A 21,645-nucleotide genomic window follows, 5' to 3' on the forward strand; every position below is an offset into this window, starting at 1 on the left:
CATTTTGTGTGTAACATTTATACAGATTGTTTCATTGACATTTTTTATCAACAAACTTTTCAATTACACAGTTTACCAACTTACAGTGTATTTTGTATTATATACTGTATATTTTTGTGCAAACTTAACATAAATAGGTGGCAAACACAAAATTTAAAATTCAAAATAAGGGTTTCGAGGTTGTGTAAGCATGTGGAGGATTTTTTTACTCTGCTTACATGATGCACACATTCTTAACAAGCTTAAATAAACACAAGATTACATCTGTATAGTGTCCCAGTCAGTAACTGAGTCATGAAGCCAATTGAAGTTTCATTGGGTCCTTTGAATGATGTCACCGTGTTATGACCCATGCCAATCAAACCATTCATGTTAAGCCAGGAAATCTATGACAAAAAAACAGTTGTCAGATAGTTGTATGTGTTTGTTATGTTCAAGCCCTATAGCTAGTTTTTGTTCTTCTGTAATTATATGCAATGCGCAAGGTTATGAGAAGCCAATATAAGGTCCTCTATAATTACACCATTGGGTACTTCAGAACAGCGCAAGACATAGTTTCCTCTTGACATCATTTTGTCATGTTGTGTGCTTACCAATCTGAATGTATGCGTTTATACGTAATCTTATTTTCTGTATAAGTTAGTGATTTCCACCTTTATTTTACAATGTATTGTTGGTGACATTTATTGCTGATTTGGATTATGTAAAAGCTTACAAGTTTAAACACCATTGAGGTATACAACTTTTTAAATTGTTTCTTTAATTTGTTTTTGAATCAGCATATTTTTTGGGGGGTTAAATTTTTTTAACCAATGTTTCTCAGCAGTGGCTGTATTAGGACGTGTTCCACCACAGTTTATGAGTGTTCATGTATTAGCCTCCATTTATTTGCCATTTTTCGGCACAGAAAAGGACTTCCTTGCGTGAAGCTGCTCAAGCAATTTTAACACTTTTAGTTGGAGCGCAATTGAGTAACCAACAAAGCAGCGGTGTTTTTATGATTGCTCGCGAAGCGTCCAAACAATTCCAAGTAGCCACGGGCAAGCGGCTTACAATCCTTGTTTCGGCATAGCTTTATGACGCAAGCATTTGGGCGAAAAATCCGCAAGCGCGCCTTCTGCTCAGCGGCCCGGATTAACGGCGATGGATTTCTTTTCACAGCTGACTCCGAGGCCACACCAATTAGCGCCCCGTCGCGCGATTTCTCCTTTAGATCGCTTGGCGTCCATCAATGTCGATGAATTTAAGGGGTGTGTAACGTTAATACGCAAGGCTGGGCTGCACGTTGTTTACGGCCTGTCCGCGGTTCCTCCAGTAAACGGTAAACTGGATCAGGACGGAAGTGAAACGTGTTATCCTATGTAATTTTCACTCTCGCTATTGTTTCCACCGCGTACGCCGATGGTCTGCTCGATACGACCATTAAACAAGGAAGGCGATTAGAACGAGAGGTACAATTTTAACAGGAAACCTATTATCAGCGCTGAGTTTGAATGGACTTGGACGCGCCGATTGTTTCTCGGTCCATTTAAAAGTTGACTTGCAACGTCCTGTCGGCCACGCATAACCACACTTCAGACGCGCTCTTTTCGTCAACTGTCGGCAAACGAAGCCTTTGTGATCGTTTTTATGCATCGCTGCTTCTAGATTGTGTAATATTACGGCAGTGATGGGCAAATGTGACGCTCACTCGCTGACCGCAAAGCCAGATAGAATTCGTGTCGTATTTTTGGAGTCTCTCACGGCAATTGGGAGACAATGATAGTCCAGTGTGTAGGCGTCAACCAGTTTGGTCGTTATGCTGGTGCATTGTGCGAATGTTGTTATAAGACGCTTTGGATTCGATTTTTGTAGAGGAAGAAAAAACAAATTTACCTTTTTACCCTAATCGTGTGTTTTTGTCCAGGTACCATCGCTGGAAATATTTTTTAGGTTTGTACACAAGAATTATATCTGTATTTTTATAACCATGTGCTGACGTCTTTTTGGTTTGTGTGTGAAAATGCTGGATTATGTCTTGAAAATGAAAATTTTGGCAATCATTATCTATAAACAGGTGAGAATACTATTTTTTGATGCAATTCACTGTTAACCAACTGCCAGAAAAACAATAAATTTGACAATAAGACATTGTTTATATATATATATGTTATGTTTTTTTTTAACATATGTTGTAATATTTTATTTTTTGTACAGGAGTAGTTGTTGTAGCAACAATGAAAGTGACTGTCTGCTTTGGAAATATTAGAGTTGTGGTACCTTGTGGGAAAGATAACCTAACCGTTGCAGACCTACAAAAACAAGCATGTGCCAGATACCGCAAAATTATTGGCAAGGTAACATGTTCAAATGCTCAACCCCACTAATCACCGACAAAAGTGTTTGTAACCTACTTTCAATTGATAGTGATATCCACTGTTTCTCTTTCAAGCATGAATGGAAGTGGTTTAGGGGCGACTATGATCTGTTTTTTAATAAAATTGAACTGATGCCTTTGCCATAGCAACAGGCTGGAGTGAAATAGACAAACTATAATGAGAAAACTCTTGTCTAATAGGTCCTTGAGAAACAAGTGCCCTTTTAGGTGATCCGCGGCTTTTGAAACGCGGGCAGTCGACAAAATATTGCCTTGGTTGTGGTGTGGCAGTAGTGTCATGTGTCATTTACATGTATTTTTGTGTAAAATAACCTGTTAACCATCTGATACATTTATTCAGAACTCAGATTACTGGGTACGAGTGCTACAACTAGGAAGTGCAGTGGATGGAGGTATATTAGATTGGGATGACTTGGTTCAAGATGTTATTGAAGACAAAGAAAAGGTTTTTAAAGGACCCTTCTTTCTTGACCCACTTCTGTGACTTGTGACAACTTGGCACTCTGTTGTTTTGCAGCTGATTGCAGTATTTGAAGAAGATGAGCCTCATCACACAGACTGGGACTTGGGTAGTGTAGCCAGTTCAGACGACCGCAGCACGCCGCAGAGACCAGCTGTTAAACATTCATATGACCTTCCCAATGGTATTACATGTTTGTTGTATGAATAGATAGGCCACTATAATTTGTTTATATTCAGATTGTTATTTATTTGAAGCATGTTTATTGTGCTATATCTTTTCATCAAAGGCTAATTGATTTTGTGGATGTATGACGCTAGGTATATGTATGTGTTAATGTTATGTTCATGAGTAATGTAAGTAATCTTCATTCAACTAAGGCAAAAGTATGGAAGCCAATTGCATTCTATGTTTGCGCAGGTGGCAATCGACAAAGATACATTGACCACGGAAGTTTAGGAAGTTCATTCTATAGCCGAGACAGTTCACTTGAGGTGGATGTTGGCATTGAAACATTGAAATCTAGTAAGTGAATAACTTTAAACCATGCAATCTGTGCACATGCACATAAATGCCCTGACTGACTGCTGTCTTTTTTTAATTTATTGCTGCAGTTCGTGATGCAGTGCATGTTGTTTGCTTTTACTGCAGTGGAGGCTAGTTGCTGTGTGTTGTTAATGGTTGGTTCAAATAAGCTGCTTTGATGACTTTGTAAACAGTGTGTGACTGGAAGCAAGTGGCTGTTGATCCGTTGTTCAAGATGCTTTAATGTTATTTTTAAAAGGCAATAGTTAGTTTATTTAAGTGGCAATGTCAGCAAAGGAAAGTTCAGGACCTTCCTGTTTAGAATACCATCGTAGAAACTGTTGTATTTGGTTGAAGTTATGCGAGTGCCCAGTATTTAGCAGCAGTGAAGCATTAAATGTCACAAACACACCTACCCCCCCTGTATATACACCCAAAACTCCCCAAAGCAGAAAGCTATTTTTAAATGACCTTAATTAACATTAGGTAAAAGCTAGTTAAACTTGCGGTATACACAGTTATTTTAATATATGATTACTTTTGTTGCAAAATATTTGTTCCTTGATTGTAAAAAAATAACATCAATTGCATCAGTCAGTACCAGTTGTTTGTTGCAATAAAACATTTTATGTTTAGATACGCAAATAGTGGTGCGCCGAGAAAGTGACCCTTCTGTGATTGGTACAGGTACTGTTAACAACCATAGATCACCACTCAACTCAATGAGTCAGGTACCAACAGCTATTTACTTATAAATGTGTCATGATGTATTACATCACTGCATGCAAAATATGAACAAAATTTTGTCATAACTGGTGCAGCAGATGTTTTGTTTGACAGTTTATTGCTTGCAGTGAGCAATATTAATTGCCTCCATTCATTTTAGAGAGACCCATCAAGTTTCAACGGATCAGACATAGGAGAGTCGCGAAGACCATCAAGATACACCAGGAGGTCACGGGATTCCAATTCCATCCAGCGGGAGGAACCGAACAATAACAACAACAAACCACCGGACAACGACTCTCGGATATATTTTAGACGGGACAAGTTCCGCCAGTCAATGGCCAGTGGATTATCTGAGTCGTTGGAGAGTGAAGGCCCACCATACAACCGAACAGAAAGGGAATATTATTATGACAGTTCTTACCAATCAGACTTATCTGCCAACCTGGCTGACAACATGAAGCAATTAAACTTTTCCGAGCGATTAAATTTGCCTTGGTATTACCGTGAATCTCAGGAACTGGTGCTTGTTAATGACGGAACGCCACTAGGTTTTCAGGTATATATATATTTATATATATAAATGAATGTAAAATATCAATTGTAAATTAAACAAGAAAAACATTATACATAAGCATGATGCCAAAAATAGGAATTCTGTGAGCTTCATACAAATGTCACACCTAGCTGCACTGTGGAGAACTTATAGATGGAAACAGTGGGCATCTGTATACATATTACAGAACCAAAGTTATATATTTTCAGTAACAAATAATTCAATATTGTCTTTGAAATATATTTTTGATGTTTTCCAATATATATGAAATATAGTTTGAATCGTATGTTATAACATTTGTGTCAGAATTAAAACCATATGAAATTCCATCCTGATTAAAACAATCACATGTGTATAAATGTTTAAATGAAATTTGTATATTTAAACAAACAACAGTTCCACATATACCTTATATATTAATATAAACAAAACACTCCAACAGTAAACTTTTGTCATATATTGTGTGTAGATTGGACATTTAGCCATGCCAGACTTATGCAAATTTAATTGACATTCCGTTTCTTGCAACTGAATGCTAACACAACAATAACTTAGGTTGGATCTTACTTTGATTCAAAAGCAAGCAAATTCATCGGCTTGGTGGTGGAATCCATCATACCCGGTTCAAGGGTGGATATAGAGGACCTGCTGCAACCTGGTGATGTCATTGTGGAAATTAATCACCGTGTACTGCTGGATTTGACCCCTGATGTGTAAGTCTTCGGTTTTGCTTCATGATTGCATGCTGTCCACCAGTAACTATATTTCCCGTTATAGTTCATATATGCCACGGAACATACTCATTATTAAATGCCGGGGTGTTTTATTACAGAGCCCATGCCATTCTCAAGGAGTCCCTTTATTACCCTGAGCTGCAGTTTAGGATACTTCCCGTCGAAGAAAGAGAAAGGCACATTTCCACTCCTAGCAGGTATGTGTTCATGTATATTTGGTTGAACAATAGTTTGCTGCAGAAATGTATTTTTAGGTAACTTATACAGCACCTGAAAAAAATAATTAGACCCACTGGTCTGAAAAAAGACAACTTGAATTATTTTTAAATTTACTTCAAGTGCAGTTAATGAACTTGTAGTTATTTTTTAACAGTTAATTCAATGAAACGAGTATTCACATTTGAATAAATCCTGCCTGTTTGCAACTTGTATAAATACCAGCCCCTTTTATGAGTGGATATAAATTGGTTTAACTATCCAGACCACAATGGATTTTTTCTCCATGTCTGTTGTCTGCGTTACTCCTAGATGAACATAACAATCTAACCACGAATCCATGCAACAATGTGGTTGAGATCATTCTGTTATCAGTTAAAGCAGTATGTATTGCCTGATAGTCTGAAACTGTGTTGTAACTGCCAGTACTGTGAGTTAAACTACTAATGACTTTATCAGAATGGCGATCATTGATTAATACTGATTTAGTTTTCGGGGTCTGACTCAGGTTTTTATTTTTAGAAAAAAGCAGTCCTCTGTACCACCAGCATTAACTCTCACAATGCCATCACCGCAAGGTTTAAGTGGTAGCAATTCTGCACTATCTGCATCTCAGCTATCGGCCTCTGCATCTTCAATGTCGACTCATGTAAGTTGCAGTTGTTCGATTATGTTGACCACAGCTAGCGGTTTAGTATCAGTGGGTCATGTTGCTTAAATACTGCAGTTTTTAAGGCTTACTTTATCAAGTTATTTTAGGCATATCTTGGGAAATATAGTATGACACTTTTGAATATTTACTAAACAAAAATTGTCTGTGTTTTTCTGTCTTAAATTATATGTTGGGCATAAGTTTTTTGAAATGTATAATAATTTATAATTGTGTTTTAAATAGGCTGAAAAAGTATCACATGTATGTACTGTACAACACAATATGCTCCACTTCCTAGTTTTGAATATTTACTTTTAGTTTTGTTTCCTTGGCAACAAATAATGTTTGTGTAACAACGTCTTAAAAGTTTGTGTGTATGTTTTTGGTTCCAGGAGTCTCCCACTGGCTCACCCCTATCCAAAGTTCCATTGATTGCCCAGCAGTCATACGACAATGTAAGTTTGTATACACGGAAAATTGGTAATCAAATTACCATCTGCTTGAAGAAAGGTGAGTGGCTTACAGCATTGATTAAACACAAACACTCTATTTTATTGACCGGACTGTACAAATTTAGAAGCACAAGGCCTCGGATTCAGCATCACTGCCAGGGATACGACAACAATCGGGGATCCGGGGCCTATTTACATAAAAAATATTTTGCCAAAGGGCGCAGCAATTGTTGATGGAAGGCTTAGGGCGGGTGACAGGTAATGTTGTTTATACTACCTCATTCTTGATAAAGCTTAGTTTATATTCCATATAGTAAGTAAATACCTCTAAACCATGTTTTTATCTTTTCTATCTACAGGTTATTAAAGGTCAATGATCAGGAACTCAGCGGATTGTTACAAGAAGAAGTTGTGAAAATCTTGCGAAGCATCCCTTCTGGTTCTATTGTCACCCTTTCAGTAAGCCGGCAAAGCGAAACTCTGCCACGGAAATTGGTATGTACACAAGTAATAAGTTAATCCACCTACAATTTTGTCATGACTGTTATTTTACAGCAAGATGATCCTGTAACTGATAAAATTATAAGTGAAGACAATTTGAGGGAGTATTTTATGTTCGAAATTGCTTTAAACGATACAGGTATGCAAAGTTTCCAAAATCTAGTAATGTAGGTAACGCACATTCATTTTTATTGAAGGTTCAGCAGGACTTGGTATAAGTCTCAAAGGTAACCAGAGTAAGAAAACTGGCCAGGATCTTGGTATCTTTGTTAAATCAGTTTTCCATGGTGGCGCAGCTTGGCAGGTACAACTAACTTACATGCTTTGAGTACTTTGTCAAAATACATACACAGAACTCTTAATACAAATAATTTCTTTACTTCAGGATGGTCGTCTTAAGGCCAATGACCAACTGATCCAAGTAAATGGTCGTTCCCTTACTGGCGTCACAAACCATGAAGCAATAGATGTCTTAAGAGGCTCAATGTCTACAGAAGGCAATGTGCGTGGCATGATACAAGTATGTCAATATAACAGTTCCCATACATTTCACGCAAGTAATGTTTGCACACCTTAAAAACATGTTTACTGTGTTTCACAGATGGTCATCGCCCGTCGTAAAGCAAATCCAGATGGAATGTTATCTCATGTTTCATCAGAAGCAAGCAGCGATTATTCCGATTCCATTTTAGATCAGTTTCACAACCTTAATAGAACAGGTACATAATGACGTGTGTGCAAAATATCATTGCAAATTAATCAGCCACTGCTGAAGCAAAACCATTTTTATCCATGCTGTAAAAGTCCTATGGCTGTATTAACTGGCTACTTGTTTTGTTTTGAGCAGCGCATGTGGCTGTGTACTCGTAAGCTAACTGCTTACCATGACTACATTGCCGGGCAAACTGCTCTTAAAGTTGTGTGATGTGGACCCCAATCATCCGTTTTTGTGAAAACCTATTAACTCAAAACTAATGTAGCCCATAAATACTAATGTGTTCTAGTGTGTACAATGTAGTGTAACTTCATCATTGACCGAATATAAGCTATCTTGCAATTCATGATGACTTTGCTGTGGAACAAGCAGCAGGCCTTTTAAGCTTTTGTGTCATTGTCCCCTTTACTCAAATTTACTGAAGATGCTCCGAAACCTGTACATGTGAAGCAAGTGTCTATGCCTTCACTTCTAATGGAAACTTCTTTTGGATCGGAAGACATATCTGAAGTTAACACATCATTTCAATGCACAACCCTAGATCGGCCGCAACGCCGTGGTCGGTCATCTGCAACTGGGGCAGTGGCCAGGCGTATATCCAATGTAAATCCAAAAAGATCGCGCTCCGTGAGCAATGACACAGACAAGCTGGATGTGGAAGTGGTTAGCAAAGTCCGAGAAAAGATTCTCAACTCCTCGTCATCTAGTTTCCTCAGCAATCTCATTCGATCTTCCGTTACTTCCCCAACACCTTCATCTCAGTCAACGACCCAGGGAGCTTATGCCACTTGGACTATCCCCAGAACGCACCGTGTGCCAAAGCGATCCTTGTCTTTAAAAAACATCAAAAGTGATGTTGATGCGCTTACTGACTGTACCGTACCCACTTCTGAAGATTCACGAAGGCCAGTTTTCGAAGGCCTTACAGGTAGATCATTACCCTTTGGCTGCACAGTCCTTTTATCGAATGGTCAACACTATTCTTTGTCTGGTATGTTTGAAACTTTCTTCCTCTGCTCTTGGGCTGTCTCCATTAGTGAGTGGTACTTTGTGCATGGTCTGATCAATTCTTCATCTCATGCTTATGACTCTTATGTCTGCACTTATACAATACATTATGTAACTCTTCCTCTAACCTCTTCATGCATACATGCATTGAATGCAAGTAGCTCATATTTGTATAGTCTTAGTGTTTGGAAAAATATCTCTTGCAGTGGTGAACCCTAGCTGTAGCACTAGTAGTACGTCGAGTTGTGCAAGGCTAATTTTAAAACTATTTACTTCTCCACATGATTCATTATAAGGTTGTTCATCAGTTTAACTTTTCCTCTTCAGGTTCTTTGCTATAAAGCATGGTCTAATAAGGTTTCAATTATAAAACATGGCCTACAAGCATGGTGGTGCCATATTTGCAAATGCATGTGTTTCATATGCCCTAAACCCTACTAACAGCTTCAGAAGTGCAAGCATAATATTGACCTAGATGCTGTGTTGTAGCAAACGAAATCACAGATACAGAAGCATCCGCTGTAAATCGCAACCGTGTGGAACAATCAAATTTACAACGACGAAATGATGGCACAATCAGCAGTGTTTCTAGTACTGACCATTCCTCTGGTAAAGGCCGGCCTATCTCTCCCGATAACCCAGGTACAGTATTTCCTTTTATGTTATAGTATAATTTTTGGTTGTTGTTAATATGTGTGCCTCAAGTTGTAATATTACCGTATATATGTATAACTTTACCGATTTTTCTGAATAATTCAAGTAAAACATCAAACAACCTGATTAACCAAAATGATATAATTTAGATGTAGTTGTAAGTGAGGATGACTGGCCCATATCACCCGGCTATGACCCCTTCAATCGCGAATCAGCAATACGACAGTCAATATCAGAGAAACGGAGGGACGCAGTCACAAGGTTTTTCCCCAATGGAGATGGTCCTAAATCCCAAAAAAGCAAACAAACTGCAGAAATGGGTAAATATCAAATCTTTCTTCTGGACAAATCTTTGAATATTTTTGGTTAAAATGTGTTGAAGGAAATGATGATGTTACATAATTCAAAGTATCTGGCAACATATTTTGATTGTATAAGTGCTGTTTTCGCGAAAGATTTTTTGTAGTAAACTTCACTGATTTGAACCTTGTACATAAGCAATGTCGCCCAACAATTTTTTTTACTTTTGTGAACAACAAACTGCTCTGTTTCTTACCAAAAACATGCACATTACCTGTCTTAAAAACACAGACTTTCATCCAGCCAAACTGGCAAAGGCAATGTCTCTGTGTTCTATTGATATTGACGATGGTCCTTCTGCAGTTGGTATGCATTTCATCCCCATGATGCTTCTAGATTGTAGACTGTCTGTGTCTTAGTTTCATATGAGGATTTATCATCCATAGTGATTTTTTCATGATAAATTCATTATGTGTTGTCATATTTATCGAATTGACAGTAGTTTCTAGAGTGGAAAATTGTTGCATCTATCCTTAGAAGTACCTGCTTTAATTTTACTTATTTATTAACTGTGTCTTGGTTGATAAACTTGCTGAGTTGAATCCTTCAAAACATTTCATGTTGATAATTTCCATTCAGGTGTAGTGAGTATTTTTAGAGGTGTTGGACATGGTAAATAATTCATGTGGTTTATCTTAATTTTACATTCCAGCTTGTATGTTTGTAATAATATTGTTTCGTTCACATTGTCTCAGATTGAAGACTTCTGTTAATATTTTTTTATTACTTCTTTCTGTCCTTGTTAACTGCAAAGTTGATTGAAAACCAACCTTGCAGACACTGTTCTGACCTTTTTTAGTTTTTTTTCTTCTTTTAGGTTTATGTCCTGGCTTTGATATCAACATTTTTCTCAAAACAACATTAAAAACAAATTGCCACATTGTGATGTTTTATCTATATATTCCCTCACCATCCATTTTCTCAGGTAAAAAAGACACAGAGCCGAGTAAGAAAACTCCATCCCATGTAAGAAACCTATCCTCCCCAGTACCTCTCAACAAACCCAAGTACACTCTGACCAAAAACAGCAACAACTCCAGTTCTGCAGGTATTTAATTGGATGCAAATATATGTTTGGATTTTATTTGACTGGTTTGTGAAGAGTGATCTTGCATGACAAATTGTTTGCAGTTTGTATTTTTTGCACAAAGTTTTTTTTTAATTTCTAGACAACTTTCTGAGTAGGTAGTATTTAGGTATGCGATGATTGGCATTTTAGCAAACCAACTGCCAAAATAAATTCTTTTTTGTGTATTTTTTTCTGTGTAACTTTAGCGTCATATTGATATAATCCTTCCCAGGGTTGTGTTATTTTTTTTTGGTACTTACTTGCACTGCCTAACATTTTCAATGCAAAAAAAACAGCGGCACTTTATGTGGCACAAGCCCAGCACTCAATGTCACCTTATTTGCATGTCAATAACGATAATTTGCTGCATGCCAATAGCAGACAACGAAACCCTGGCATGTGTCACAGACGCTCATCTTAACCCGTCGTCGCCCACACAAGCCGGAGGGCCCGGCAAAAAGCCCAATACAAGTGTCCAGTTTGAACCACTGGCGACCGACAACGGCCCACAGTTCCACAACTTTCGCAAGTCGATTTCCACAGAATCCCTGCTTGCCACCGGGGCCACTGCGCAGTCCGCCGCACCTATTTACAATGGAAGTAAAAATTCCTCTTCTCAGTATCTCGATCTTCCAGGTAGAGTTTCCTTCTCCTGTTTTGCCAGGGCCTAATTACGCACTTGAAGTTTGTGCTCCGCGTCTATGCTTAAAATCGTCCGTATGGTAATTTGCATCGATGTGTGTGTACGTGTGAGTTTATGACTAAGGAATGGTTTGTGGCTCAATGAATGCAATCTAACTCAACTATTGTAAGAAGCTCCCACCATAGTTTCAAACCTCTTATGTTTGGTAGATATTTGCTGCATGACAACCTGTAGTTTTTAAAGTAAAGAATTTTATTATCAGTTATTATTTGCTACACAAATAGCATAAATGCACGCTTTAAAGTTTGATGTAAAACTTTTTATTGCTTTGTGGTAAAGTTGTTTGTAATGCTCAGTAAAAGCTTTCCTCTGTCATATTTAGCCCTTTATCCAGCCAGACATGCTTTAGTTTTAGTCACCACGTAGTTATTTTGCGTTTGGCTTGCCCAGGTCGCAATGTAGACGTCGGGCCCACGCTTGGTATCGCCAAATCCAGTTCCCTTGAAAGCCTTCAGACGGCCGTGGAGACTTGTTATGCCTCTGAGAATAGCAAAGAAAATCCCTACCCGCGTCCACTGCCAAGGGTAGGATATCAACGAACATTGCGTAGCACAGTGTTTCCCAAACATTTTGTGTATGTTTATGAAAAATGTTTAAAAACACTGTATTCCTCGAAGCAACTGAGGGTGAGGTTTTACTGGAAACAAAGACCCAGTCCTAACTAAAAATCACGTAATAGTATAAAATAAACCAGACTTCGTCCCTTTTCCGATAAATGATTGGGAAACACTGCAATTAAATACCGGCCTAAAAAACTAGCAATGCGGTTTTGTGTTAAGGTGGTTCGCGGGAGAGTGCTTAACGACAGCTTTCGAGCTGCCCTCGACCGTTCGTATGACATGCCGGGCGATTTGCCAATGGTTAAACAAATGGAAACCGGTAAGTTGACAACGCCAGCGAGTCGCCTCTCGTGCATGTAGAAATCAGTAATTAAATATTCAAGACACCTTCCAAATTCCCCGCCTACAACATGTTTCGGCACCCCACGCAGTAGAAGATATCTGTCTTCAGAAGATATCGTTAAATTGGTGCCATGCATTCCGCGGTGTATTAAACGTGATTTTTTTTAACTTCACACACACATACCAATTTTGTACATTATACTCATATACATTTTGCTTTGAATGTGTTTGAAATCTGTTCTGCATGCCTCAACTAACTAACATCACCATGTTTTTGGTATTTGCTTTTGTGTGCTGACGTCACTCCATCGGATCCAATCGAATCGCTTCATTCAGATAACAACGGTATGCCCGGTGTTCTTGTCTTGTTTGCGTGTGAAAAATCGATTTGCATTTTTTTCTTTGCTTTCGCCTGCATCACGTGACACTGATCACCACCCCTCCCTCACAATCACAAACGTACATTGTGTTTGCTTGTGGGAAGGTTTATGTAATACGCACATGGTTCAAATGATCAAATACCTTAATTCTATTTATATGTAAGGTGATTACTGCTTGTTTTTCTCAGTACTGAGGTGGCTTATATCTCTCATCGCACTAACAACAGTCAGTAGTCAAATTCCGAACAGAAGTAATTTCAGTTGTTCGCGAAAAACCTAAGTAGATCTTTTCCATCCACTAAAGTATTCCAAATTTCTCAATATGATTCCCCTTGTAGTACTATTTACTGATTTCTGTAGCACTAATTACTATCTTCTCATACTGACATTCACTAAACGTTTGTGACGACACGTAGTTCACGAAGAGGGAGCACAGAGAACCTCGACTGCATCCTCCAGTGATGACAGCGTTTTGAAGCAAAACAAAAAACGCCAAGCGACAAAAGGGACCAAGCTCTTTGGCCTGTTCAAGTAAGTATACTGCATCCCGAACTCTCTCTTGTACAACTCTTGCGTGGATTCTCTAATTCCACTTTATCAACAATATACCAACAAGCTCTTTTTTACATTTTCCTTGTGCTGGGGCAACCTTTGTTTTATTTTCAACCGTGGAATATTTTCAATCATCTTTGCAAAGCTGTAATCCTGTGTAATCAATGGAGCGAATAATATTTGTTTACTGTGAGCTGCAGACAGGGCCACAGGTTCGACCTATTATGTCTCATCAGGATCATTGTAAGTCACACCAAGACTGCACTGCTGAGATATATTACGTCGAAACAGTGGTATTGTGGTAATATTGGCTGCCCTTTAATCAATGCCTGCCTACATCCAGCCCATTCGTGCAGTTAATTTGATAATGGCGGTTGCATAGCTACAACACAAATTTATTGCGTATTTACCTGATTTCCAAGAATTAACAAAACCAAACGATCGCCCGACCCTTTTGCCAAATCACGAATGAGTGAAAATGAACTTCACAAACAACATCTGGAAGCTCGCCGGGAGAGGGATTTCGAACGCATGAAGGAGGAAAACGAAAGGTGAGTTCGCTGTCTTTGTTTGTTCCGATAACGTAATAATAGTGACGTATCAGTGGGCGTCGCTACCTTCCGGAAACGGTCGAGTGGGTTTATGACGCCTGGCTGTGCCGTTATGTTGTGTTGAGCCTCAGGTATTTGTGTGTTGTGTGATCACGTGTTAGTTTGCCTACGCTCACCTGGCTAAGTTATCTTATGACATCATGGGAAGTATACGGTTGCTGTTGTTCTTAGCGCTATGTATTTACATAAAGACGTATTTTACTGGTCTGTGTCGTAAAACCAAGATTGAGTCCGTATTATCCTTCTTTAAATCGTCAACGTTCATCTAAAACCCTATTTTTTGCCTTTTAGAATCCAGGCGAAGGCACGGGAACTTCGCAACAAACAGGCCGAGGAACAAAAGAGGTTGGTGTGCGATGAGGGTTTAACTTGACAGCAAGTAATTGTATGTCGAGTAGTTGCCATGTCATTTGACCTGAAGTAACGCCAAACGTTACAGCCAGTTTAAAATAGTTAGTGGGTTTCGACGGTCCAGCTGACAAAATGCACCAACACGGGTGTTTTTCCAACTAACTATAGTATGCTTTGTGAAAAATCTTGACCCAAAAAATTATGCTTTGCAAAAGCATAAATTCATGTGACTATTCCGAAACAAGTCGAGATATTGATCTGTAGGCAAGTTTTTTTTTCATTTATAACCTCCAGTCCAACCACCTGGATTTCCGAAGTTACAATAAGGTACATGTTGACATAGAAGCATTGGCGACGAGCGAGTCACCACGGAGCGAAACCAGACTATAACGCGGATTTGAATAGATTTTCGCGCTTCTTGACAAACAACCTAACAACAGGGACGCAAAAGCTGGCGTATTTGTCGAGCCACCGAATCTTTTATAACAGGATGAGGCGGCAGGCACGCGCGGGCAAATATTGTCATGTAACTGCGTAAGCTTGTGATCTAAACCCACAGGCGTAAGCTTTCCGATTGTTTATTCTGGCGCCAGTGTCTCTACGGAGCTTAATTTAACCGTCCGATTTTCCCGAAACCACTGTTGAAAGGCTGCGACGCTCGCTTTGAAATGTTACAAAACGTGCCAAACCGGAAACTTCATAGCTCAAGTCACAGTGCGGTAACGCTGTAACTTGACTCAGTCAATCCCGTGTGGTTTAGTGCAATAGGATTTGTATCTCCCCCTCGAGAATATCGCTTCCCCGATAAAACTCTCACTTGCCGAGTTAAATTTCATCTTCCCGGACCAACACCCATCTTTATTGCAGCAAGCAACCCATCTGTTTGTCATTGCAGGGTGAACACGAATTACGAGAGACCTCGTCCTCCTAGCGTCCCAGTCACAGCGATGCAGAGGATCAAACACGATGACCCCATTGTACGTTGTTGTCAATACGAGTTTTGAAAAAGAAAAAGAGTTAAATTCGGACGCGGTTTCCACCGTGTTAATCACACACTGTGTTTACTTCATGCGTAGGGTTTAGGTCGGGGTTTCTTAACTAGGGGTGCATGGAGTCCCTAAACTTCCACAATGACGTTTCGAGGGTGTCCGCAAACAATGATAATTATAGTGTTGTAAAGGTTATTTGTGTAGGGACATCACAATTGTCATCGGTAATGGGGTTCCACATAGTTTAAAAAATTGGCCAGCAAGTACCCACGGACCCAAACGAGTTGAAAAACGCAAGCTTGCGGTCTTCAATTTTTGCAACATGATATTGTGTTTCCGTAATTTTCTTTACCGTGTTTGTTTGTCACACTGTCGCAAAATAATAATTCACACCGTGTGGTTGCGTAATTTTTTCGATTGGTTGATGTCGCACATTGCTTGTGCAACACATCTGTTATGGAGTAAAATCGTGTTTACTCTGTTTCCTGGTTCGAGACCCCTCTTATTTATGCACATAGCGCGCCGTTTGCACGCATTTTGATATGTTTTGATCTTATGTCAGACCTGGCACAAGGAATCGGCTTCTGGCCGCCACTCTGTCGACCCCACAGCGATGCAGAGTCACCGCTACCCAACAGGAGCCGCTGGACGCCGACACGAGCCGACTTCGCCCGACCCGCGTTACAACAAACACGAACAGATTCCCTCCCCGCCGCCGCGCTCAATGAAACACTTGAAGAAAGACGAACATCGGAAGTTCACGGAGAACGTGAATACGTACAGTTCGCTTCCCAGGTGGGTGGTCTTGGTTGTCGGAAGTTTTTTTTGACGTTTTTGTGTTCGTTGCAAATGCACGTAGTTGATAATTTTGCATATAGGTAAAATATGTTGCTTCATCCGTAGTCTTCGTTTCATCATTTTTATTAATCACATTGTAGTTTAGTTTCATCAGCCACGGTGTTGACCCAACGAAAATCGCATCCCAGCGAAACTTAATTCTTCTTCGCCCTTCGATCTTATGTTATGATATGCAAAACCTCCACCTACACTGCAGCAGTTCATCGAAAGCATTTGTTCCACAATCCCTTTCTATGGCAACCGAAAACCCGCTTGTTACCACGTAAACATCCCGTGAAACGTTTATTGCGACAGGGAGCGTCCGAAACTCGCTACTACAATAAAATTGCCACCGACTTGTTAGGACCTGCCCCGCACCGCCGCCCACTTATTGTAGCATCCCATTTGAACCCTATTTATTCGCCACACAAGAGGTCGCATAGATTTGATCTACGTCATATTGAAGCCCCGGGGTGGTCCATTAAGTGTTTTATACCGGGGCGTCTCCCGCTTATTGAGTGTGCGTCGCCACGCTTGACATTATTGTGTCAGTTGGCGAGTATACGTTACAGGGAATGTGTGGCGTTTCGTGGTGGACCTTCCGCACTATAATTAAGACAAGATTACAATAAGCCATTCAAGACATAAATAGACTGGAAGCAGCTACAACCCTTTGTTACTGGATCGTAGTTTTGGCAAACAAAAGGTTGTTAGATGTGTAAATGCTTTTTTCCCTAAATACTCTTCCCCCAACAGCAATGGTAGTGTTATAACCATGCAAACGGTTTACTTGTTAAAATAGCGAATATATGAAACTTACATAAATCACAAACGCTGTAATTCCAAAGCTTCCCGCTAACGTCATTTCCTCAAAGGTCCGGTCTACGTGTTTCCACCACTACACAAGTGCTTTCGATAATTGCTGCAGGAGGCGACGTGTTCGTGTAAACTCCCCATACCACGTAATACCAACATATACGTATATACCTGTACTCTATCAACGCATAACGTGTGTCTTCATTCCACGCCAGTTTACTGGACATAGATTCGCTGAGTGAGAGCGTGCACGAAACCTCCGTGTAAGTAAGAACAAGCATTGGCAACCCGCACCCAACGAAATAACCAGGTCTGGATACGCGTGTTGAACACACACGCACGTGACTACGTTCGGGTATAATGTGTCCGTCCTCGATTGACTGACGCCGTTAACGGCTGGGTGTGAGCGGTGTTACAACTGATGCACGACCTACTGTGTGTAGCGAGGCGGGTTGGTTATTCCAGCTCCGCAAATAACGTCGTCTCTGTATTTCCGGTTGTGGGTAGCTGCAGGCTGGAGCTGAACCATGATTTTGCTTACATTTCATGATGGGTGGTTGGGTTCAGAATTCCGGGGCCAAAACAATTATCTGGACAAATTGCTTTTGCAACAATGTTGCACTACAAACACCGTTGGACTTCAATCGCATGGTCCCTAGGGCCATGGTGAACAAGTTTTTCATGGCCTTAATTGGTATTAAGCACCTAAACAGGATCCATCTTTCCGCCTGCACGCTGCTCCACAACCGGTTAAATCCTGTACCGGGCATATCACTACTACCCCATGCACTACTACAGTGGTCGGTATTTACCTTTATAGACACTCGAGTAGTAATCGGAAGGGGAAGAGACACTAAACGCGCCCTAAAGGTATGTTGCGAGTCGACAACTGCCTTGATTGTTGCACGCCCGTGGATGACATCACTAGGGGGCGCCGCATCATAACACAGGGCCCCTTAACATTGTAGCCTGCATGTACTTAGCATTCTAACCGGTTGTAACATCTAAAGGCGGCATTAATGGTGACTAACTTGCACGGTAACCGTGTACTATTGACCGGGAACTTTAGACCTAGTCAACAACGTGTGAATCTGGTCGTAAGTCGTCGATTTTCGATTAATCACTCTTCACTAGAGTGTGTCGTCGACATTGTTTTGACGGCAAAGTTTGTGACCACGATCGGTGTTGTTTTTAGTTGCTTTGACAACTTGAAAGTTTTTGCCATGTATAAACCTATTGGTATTTTCGATAATATTTAATTGTCTTAATATGCACGCCTCGTACTCTGCCAGATGCGCACCGCCGTGGTGCGGATAGAGTAATTAATGTTGTAGAGCTCTGTATTAATTTGTTTTAGATCTGAGATGCTGGTAGTAGGAAATGTCGGAGTTGTTTGTCCCTACAGGTAGAGTGACGTCACTTGAATCGCACGTGTGCAGTGAAGCCACAAACATATAATGTGTTACAAAGCAAAATAAATAAATTTGTTTGGCCAATTATTACAACAAACGTTAGTAAACCGATGGATTGGCGTGGCAAGGGTAACATTTTTTAAGGAAGCCCTCGTCGGTTTGTTTTCATCATCATAGTTTAATGCCCTGTTTTTTTAAATTAACGTTTAGAATAAAATTGATTGTAACGTGTTGATTTCATTCGTTTCGTTTGGTTTGGTCCTTAACATGTATGCGGCCTTCATTCCCATACTAAAACTACGCATATTATCTTATGAGGAGCACGGCTTTGCCATGAAGTTTCTGTTGCATTTACAGCATTTCACAACACATATCACGTTAAATTGGTGGAAATGCGTTAACGGCTTCGCGCCTATTCACTAACTGTCCAAAACACAATTCACTGCTTCGTTTCATTGCGGGCTTCGTGTTACGTCACAAGCATCGATGTTCGTTGCCATCACGTGACAAGCACAATTGCATGACGACGCACTTTTCTTACTATCCAGTTTCCACTTTATTGTTCACAGGGTGTTCTTGTTGTTGTTTTGGACCGCACCTATTTTCTATTAGTCTCGTGGTTGTTCCCCTTATAAATCTTCATGATTTTGAGGCTGTGCCGCAATTGTAGCACTCTGTTCCATGCTGTAACCAATTTTGGCTATTTTTGTAGGACTTGTCTAGCTCTATTTTGTATGTAAATGTAATGCTGTTGAGCAACAACCGAAAACACCAACTCTAATTTTTCCCGTAAATCTATAACAAAAAAAACCGGCACTGCTATAACCAATGCTTGTAATTAAAGATGGTGGTCACTTTTCTCTTTCTATATTATTTAACGCAAGGCATATTTTGATAGACGTTGGTGAATCAAATCCCTGTTTGCTTACACGCAAAAGGATCATACCTCTATCGAATTAGTTCTACTTTAACATACTTCGCTGTGCGACAGACAACCCCGCCGTGGATCCCGGTCAACCGACGACGAATCGCAACAAACCAACACGCGGAAACTTTCCTCCTCAGCTGCTAACGATTCAACCCCAGCGCTTAACTCAAGTCTGAGACATTCCGGTCCAGGTCGTGTCATAAAACAGACCAGTTCGTCTCGCTTCGACAACTTCGAGTTTTATAATCGGCAAAAGCCGAACAGCACACGTAAGAAGTCGCCACCGGGGCCCTCCCCTCCAATTCCCGCGACTCCCGTCTCCACTGAGAGCAGGGTTGTCAAAAAATCGCCATCGAACGTTGAAACTTCCACCTCCAACCAGCAACGAAAGGGCAGAACGTTGTACTACGACGACACAGCGGAACAATCCGGCCCGAAACGTTACGGCGCAATGGGACAGCATGGCTACCACCGGCGGGAAAAGAGTCCCGAGCCTCCACCGCAAAGCTTCTACGTGATTCAGACCGATAACAAAGACGTAGGCGTGCAAAATAAAGTCTCGCCGGCAGTTGTGGTTCGCAGAAGTGCCGTATCGCCAGGTGGCGTAAGAGGGCCTCGTTGGATTCAGCCAGTCAACCATCGCCACAGCGTGTACACAGACACGCCGTCCAAGTTTTACACCGCCGCAGCGCCACCTCGTGTACGCTCTCCTTCTTTTCAAAACGCCCCTCTGAAGGCGAAAGAACTTTCCCCATCGAATCGTAGATGGAATGAAGGTTACGATGATCGCGGTTCCTCCTCGCCATCCGCGTCTGAGATAGCCAGTCGAAACCGCGAGGCCTACCGGAAACTCATGCAATCCCAGCCCAACGAAGGCACCACTGGAACGTTCGAGAAAATCGAAATTTCGGCGCCGTATAACTTATAGATTGGCGTCTTGCAGTGCGTCCACACTCCGCGGTGCCCTAAAACCTATTTTTCTACACTGTTGTGTTTATTTTTACCGGATCTAATCGAGCAACGAGGCAATTGCTGTACTTGTCGTACAATTGAAACAGACAACGTCGTTCTACTGTAAATCCTCGCATTTTATGCAATTGACACCTAGCCTTGTACTTACTCGAGAACATCTTTTTCTATCTTTCCACATACCAATTGACTTCGTTCGTTATTTCGTTTGCGATTCTTTGTGGTGCGCGATTCATTTCGTGCCCTGCTTTTTTACCCAATCGTGATCCCTGTCAGTTCCCGCTCGCAATCGCCCTGTATGTACGTGTTTGTACTTGATCGTCCAAAACCTCAGTCATTTCCCTCTGTGCGGCGACAACGCGCCTTATTGGCGTCCAGTGAACGCTTGACGACGGTATTGTAGCCACAAGGTACAGCATCCAGCGCACACCAAATTTTTCTGTACATCTCCAAGTCGAGTGTGTTTTATGTACGTGCGATAATCGTGTCGATCCTGTCATTGTTATACGCCGCATTTGACACTGTCCGCACGCGGTAAGCAGTTTGCAAATGCAGTTTTTGCGGTGGTTGTTTTTTGTATGAAATGACGGTGTGATCAGACCGGCAGCCCCAATTCATCGCTTGTGAGTTACGCCGTGATCAGTGTTGCAGCGAGAATAAAGTATGATCTGTTGGCTGTTTTGTAAGAAGTTGTTGTAAACACGTGATTCGTTATCAGTGGTTGCCAACCTCGATTACGCAGTGTTCTAGGAGGTCCATAGGATGATACTGGGCAGAGGTGATCGCCAGCAGCTCGAAGCACTGAGAAAAATCACTGCAGTGGTGAAACGCTTTTGTTATTGATGCGTCATAATGAATTTACCAAATTTGTTTTGGGCTTGTAAGTGCATCAGTCTTCGTCATAAAAGATATTTTTTCATAAGTTTCCGACATAAAAGATTTTTTTGGAGGTTTTTTTCATAATGATCGGGAAAACATGTTCCGCTTGTAGTTTCGCTGTACCGACAGGATTCCTTCAAATACCACAGTACACCAGTGCATCTGTAGAGTTTTTGTTACTTCTAATTTTGTTTTCGTACCTATCTGCCCCACATACCGCAGTACACCATTGCCACCAGTGCATTCAGCGCCTCCAGTGCCCCAGCGCCTCTAACTGGCCTACTATTCCACTAACTTACCAACTATTCCGA

The 21,645-nt window shown here is 40.8% G+C and overlaps 1 protein-coding gene across 5 annotated transcripts; it reads left to right on the forward strand.

Moving 5' to 3' along the window:
- Positions 1–1,910: 1,910 nt before the first annotated feature.
- Positions 1,911–21,131, forward strand: LOC145897265 (partitioning defective 3 homolog). Of its 5 annotated transcripts, XM_082985470.1 has the most exons (31): positions 1,911–2,056; positions 2,197–2,336; positions 2,718–2,822; positions 2,895–3,021; positions 3,258–3,362; positions 3,999–4,093; positions 4,249–4,647; positions 5,200–5,357; positions 5,477–5,575; positions 6,117–6,243; positions 6,639–6,756; positions 6,824–6,956; positions 7,058–7,193; positions 7,254–7,338; positions 7,397–7,503; positions 7,585–7,719; positions 7,801–7,918; positions 8,339–8,842; positions 9,412–9,564; positions 9,726–9,896; positions 10,862–10,984; positions 11,414–11,641; positions 12,099–12,232; positions 12,488–12,587; positions 13,407–13,521; positions 13,965–14,093; positions 14,445–14,498; positions 15,400–15,481; positions 16,056–16,288; positions 17,967–18,016; positions 19,550–19,688. In XM_082985470.1, exons 2-30 carry the CDS (start codon positions 2,217–2,219, stop codon positions 18,001–18,003), a joined length of 4,230 nt encoding a protein of 1,409 aa, XP_082841596.1. In that variant the 5' UTR covers positions 1,911–2,056; positions 2,197–2,216; the 3' UTR covers positions 18,004–18,016; positions 19,550–19,688. The 5 variants fall into 5 exon arrangements, with proteins under 5 accessions (XP_082841596.1, XP_082841592.1, XP_082841593.1 ...); XM_082985466.1 differs by lacking the exon at positions 17,967–18,016 and having other exon boundaries at positions 19,550–21,131; XM_082985467.1 differs by lacking the exons at positions 11,414–11,641; positions 17,967–18,016 and having other exon boundaries at positions 19,550–21,131.
- Positions 21,132–21,645: the final 514 nt, after the last annotated feature.

The sequence above is a fragment of the Ascidia mentula genome, chromosome 4 (assembly GCF_947561715.1).
Source record: "Ascidia mentula chromosome 4, kaAscMent1.1, whole genome shotgun sequence".
NCBI classification, from domain to species: Eukaryota; Metazoa; Chordata; class Ascidiacea; order Phlebobranchia; family Ascidiidae; genus Ascidia; species Ascidia mentula.

What these genes read in the sequence shown, in the direction of transcription:
- LOC145897265 (XM_082985466.1), top strand. Translation starts at nt 2,217, where the DNA reads ATGAAAGTGACTGTCTGCTTTGGAAATATTAGAGTTGTGGTACCTTGT. An exon ending in GAACGCCACTAGGTTTTCAG is followed by an intron (nt 4,648 to 5,199) that starts GTATATATATAT and finishes ACAATAACTTAG; the next exon opens with GTTGGATCTTACTTTGATTC. An exon ending in ATGAAGGAGGAAAACGAAAG is followed by an intron (nt 14,094 to 14,444) that starts GTGAGTTCGCTG and finishes TTTGCCTTTTAG; the next exon opens with AATCCAGGCGAAGGCACGGG.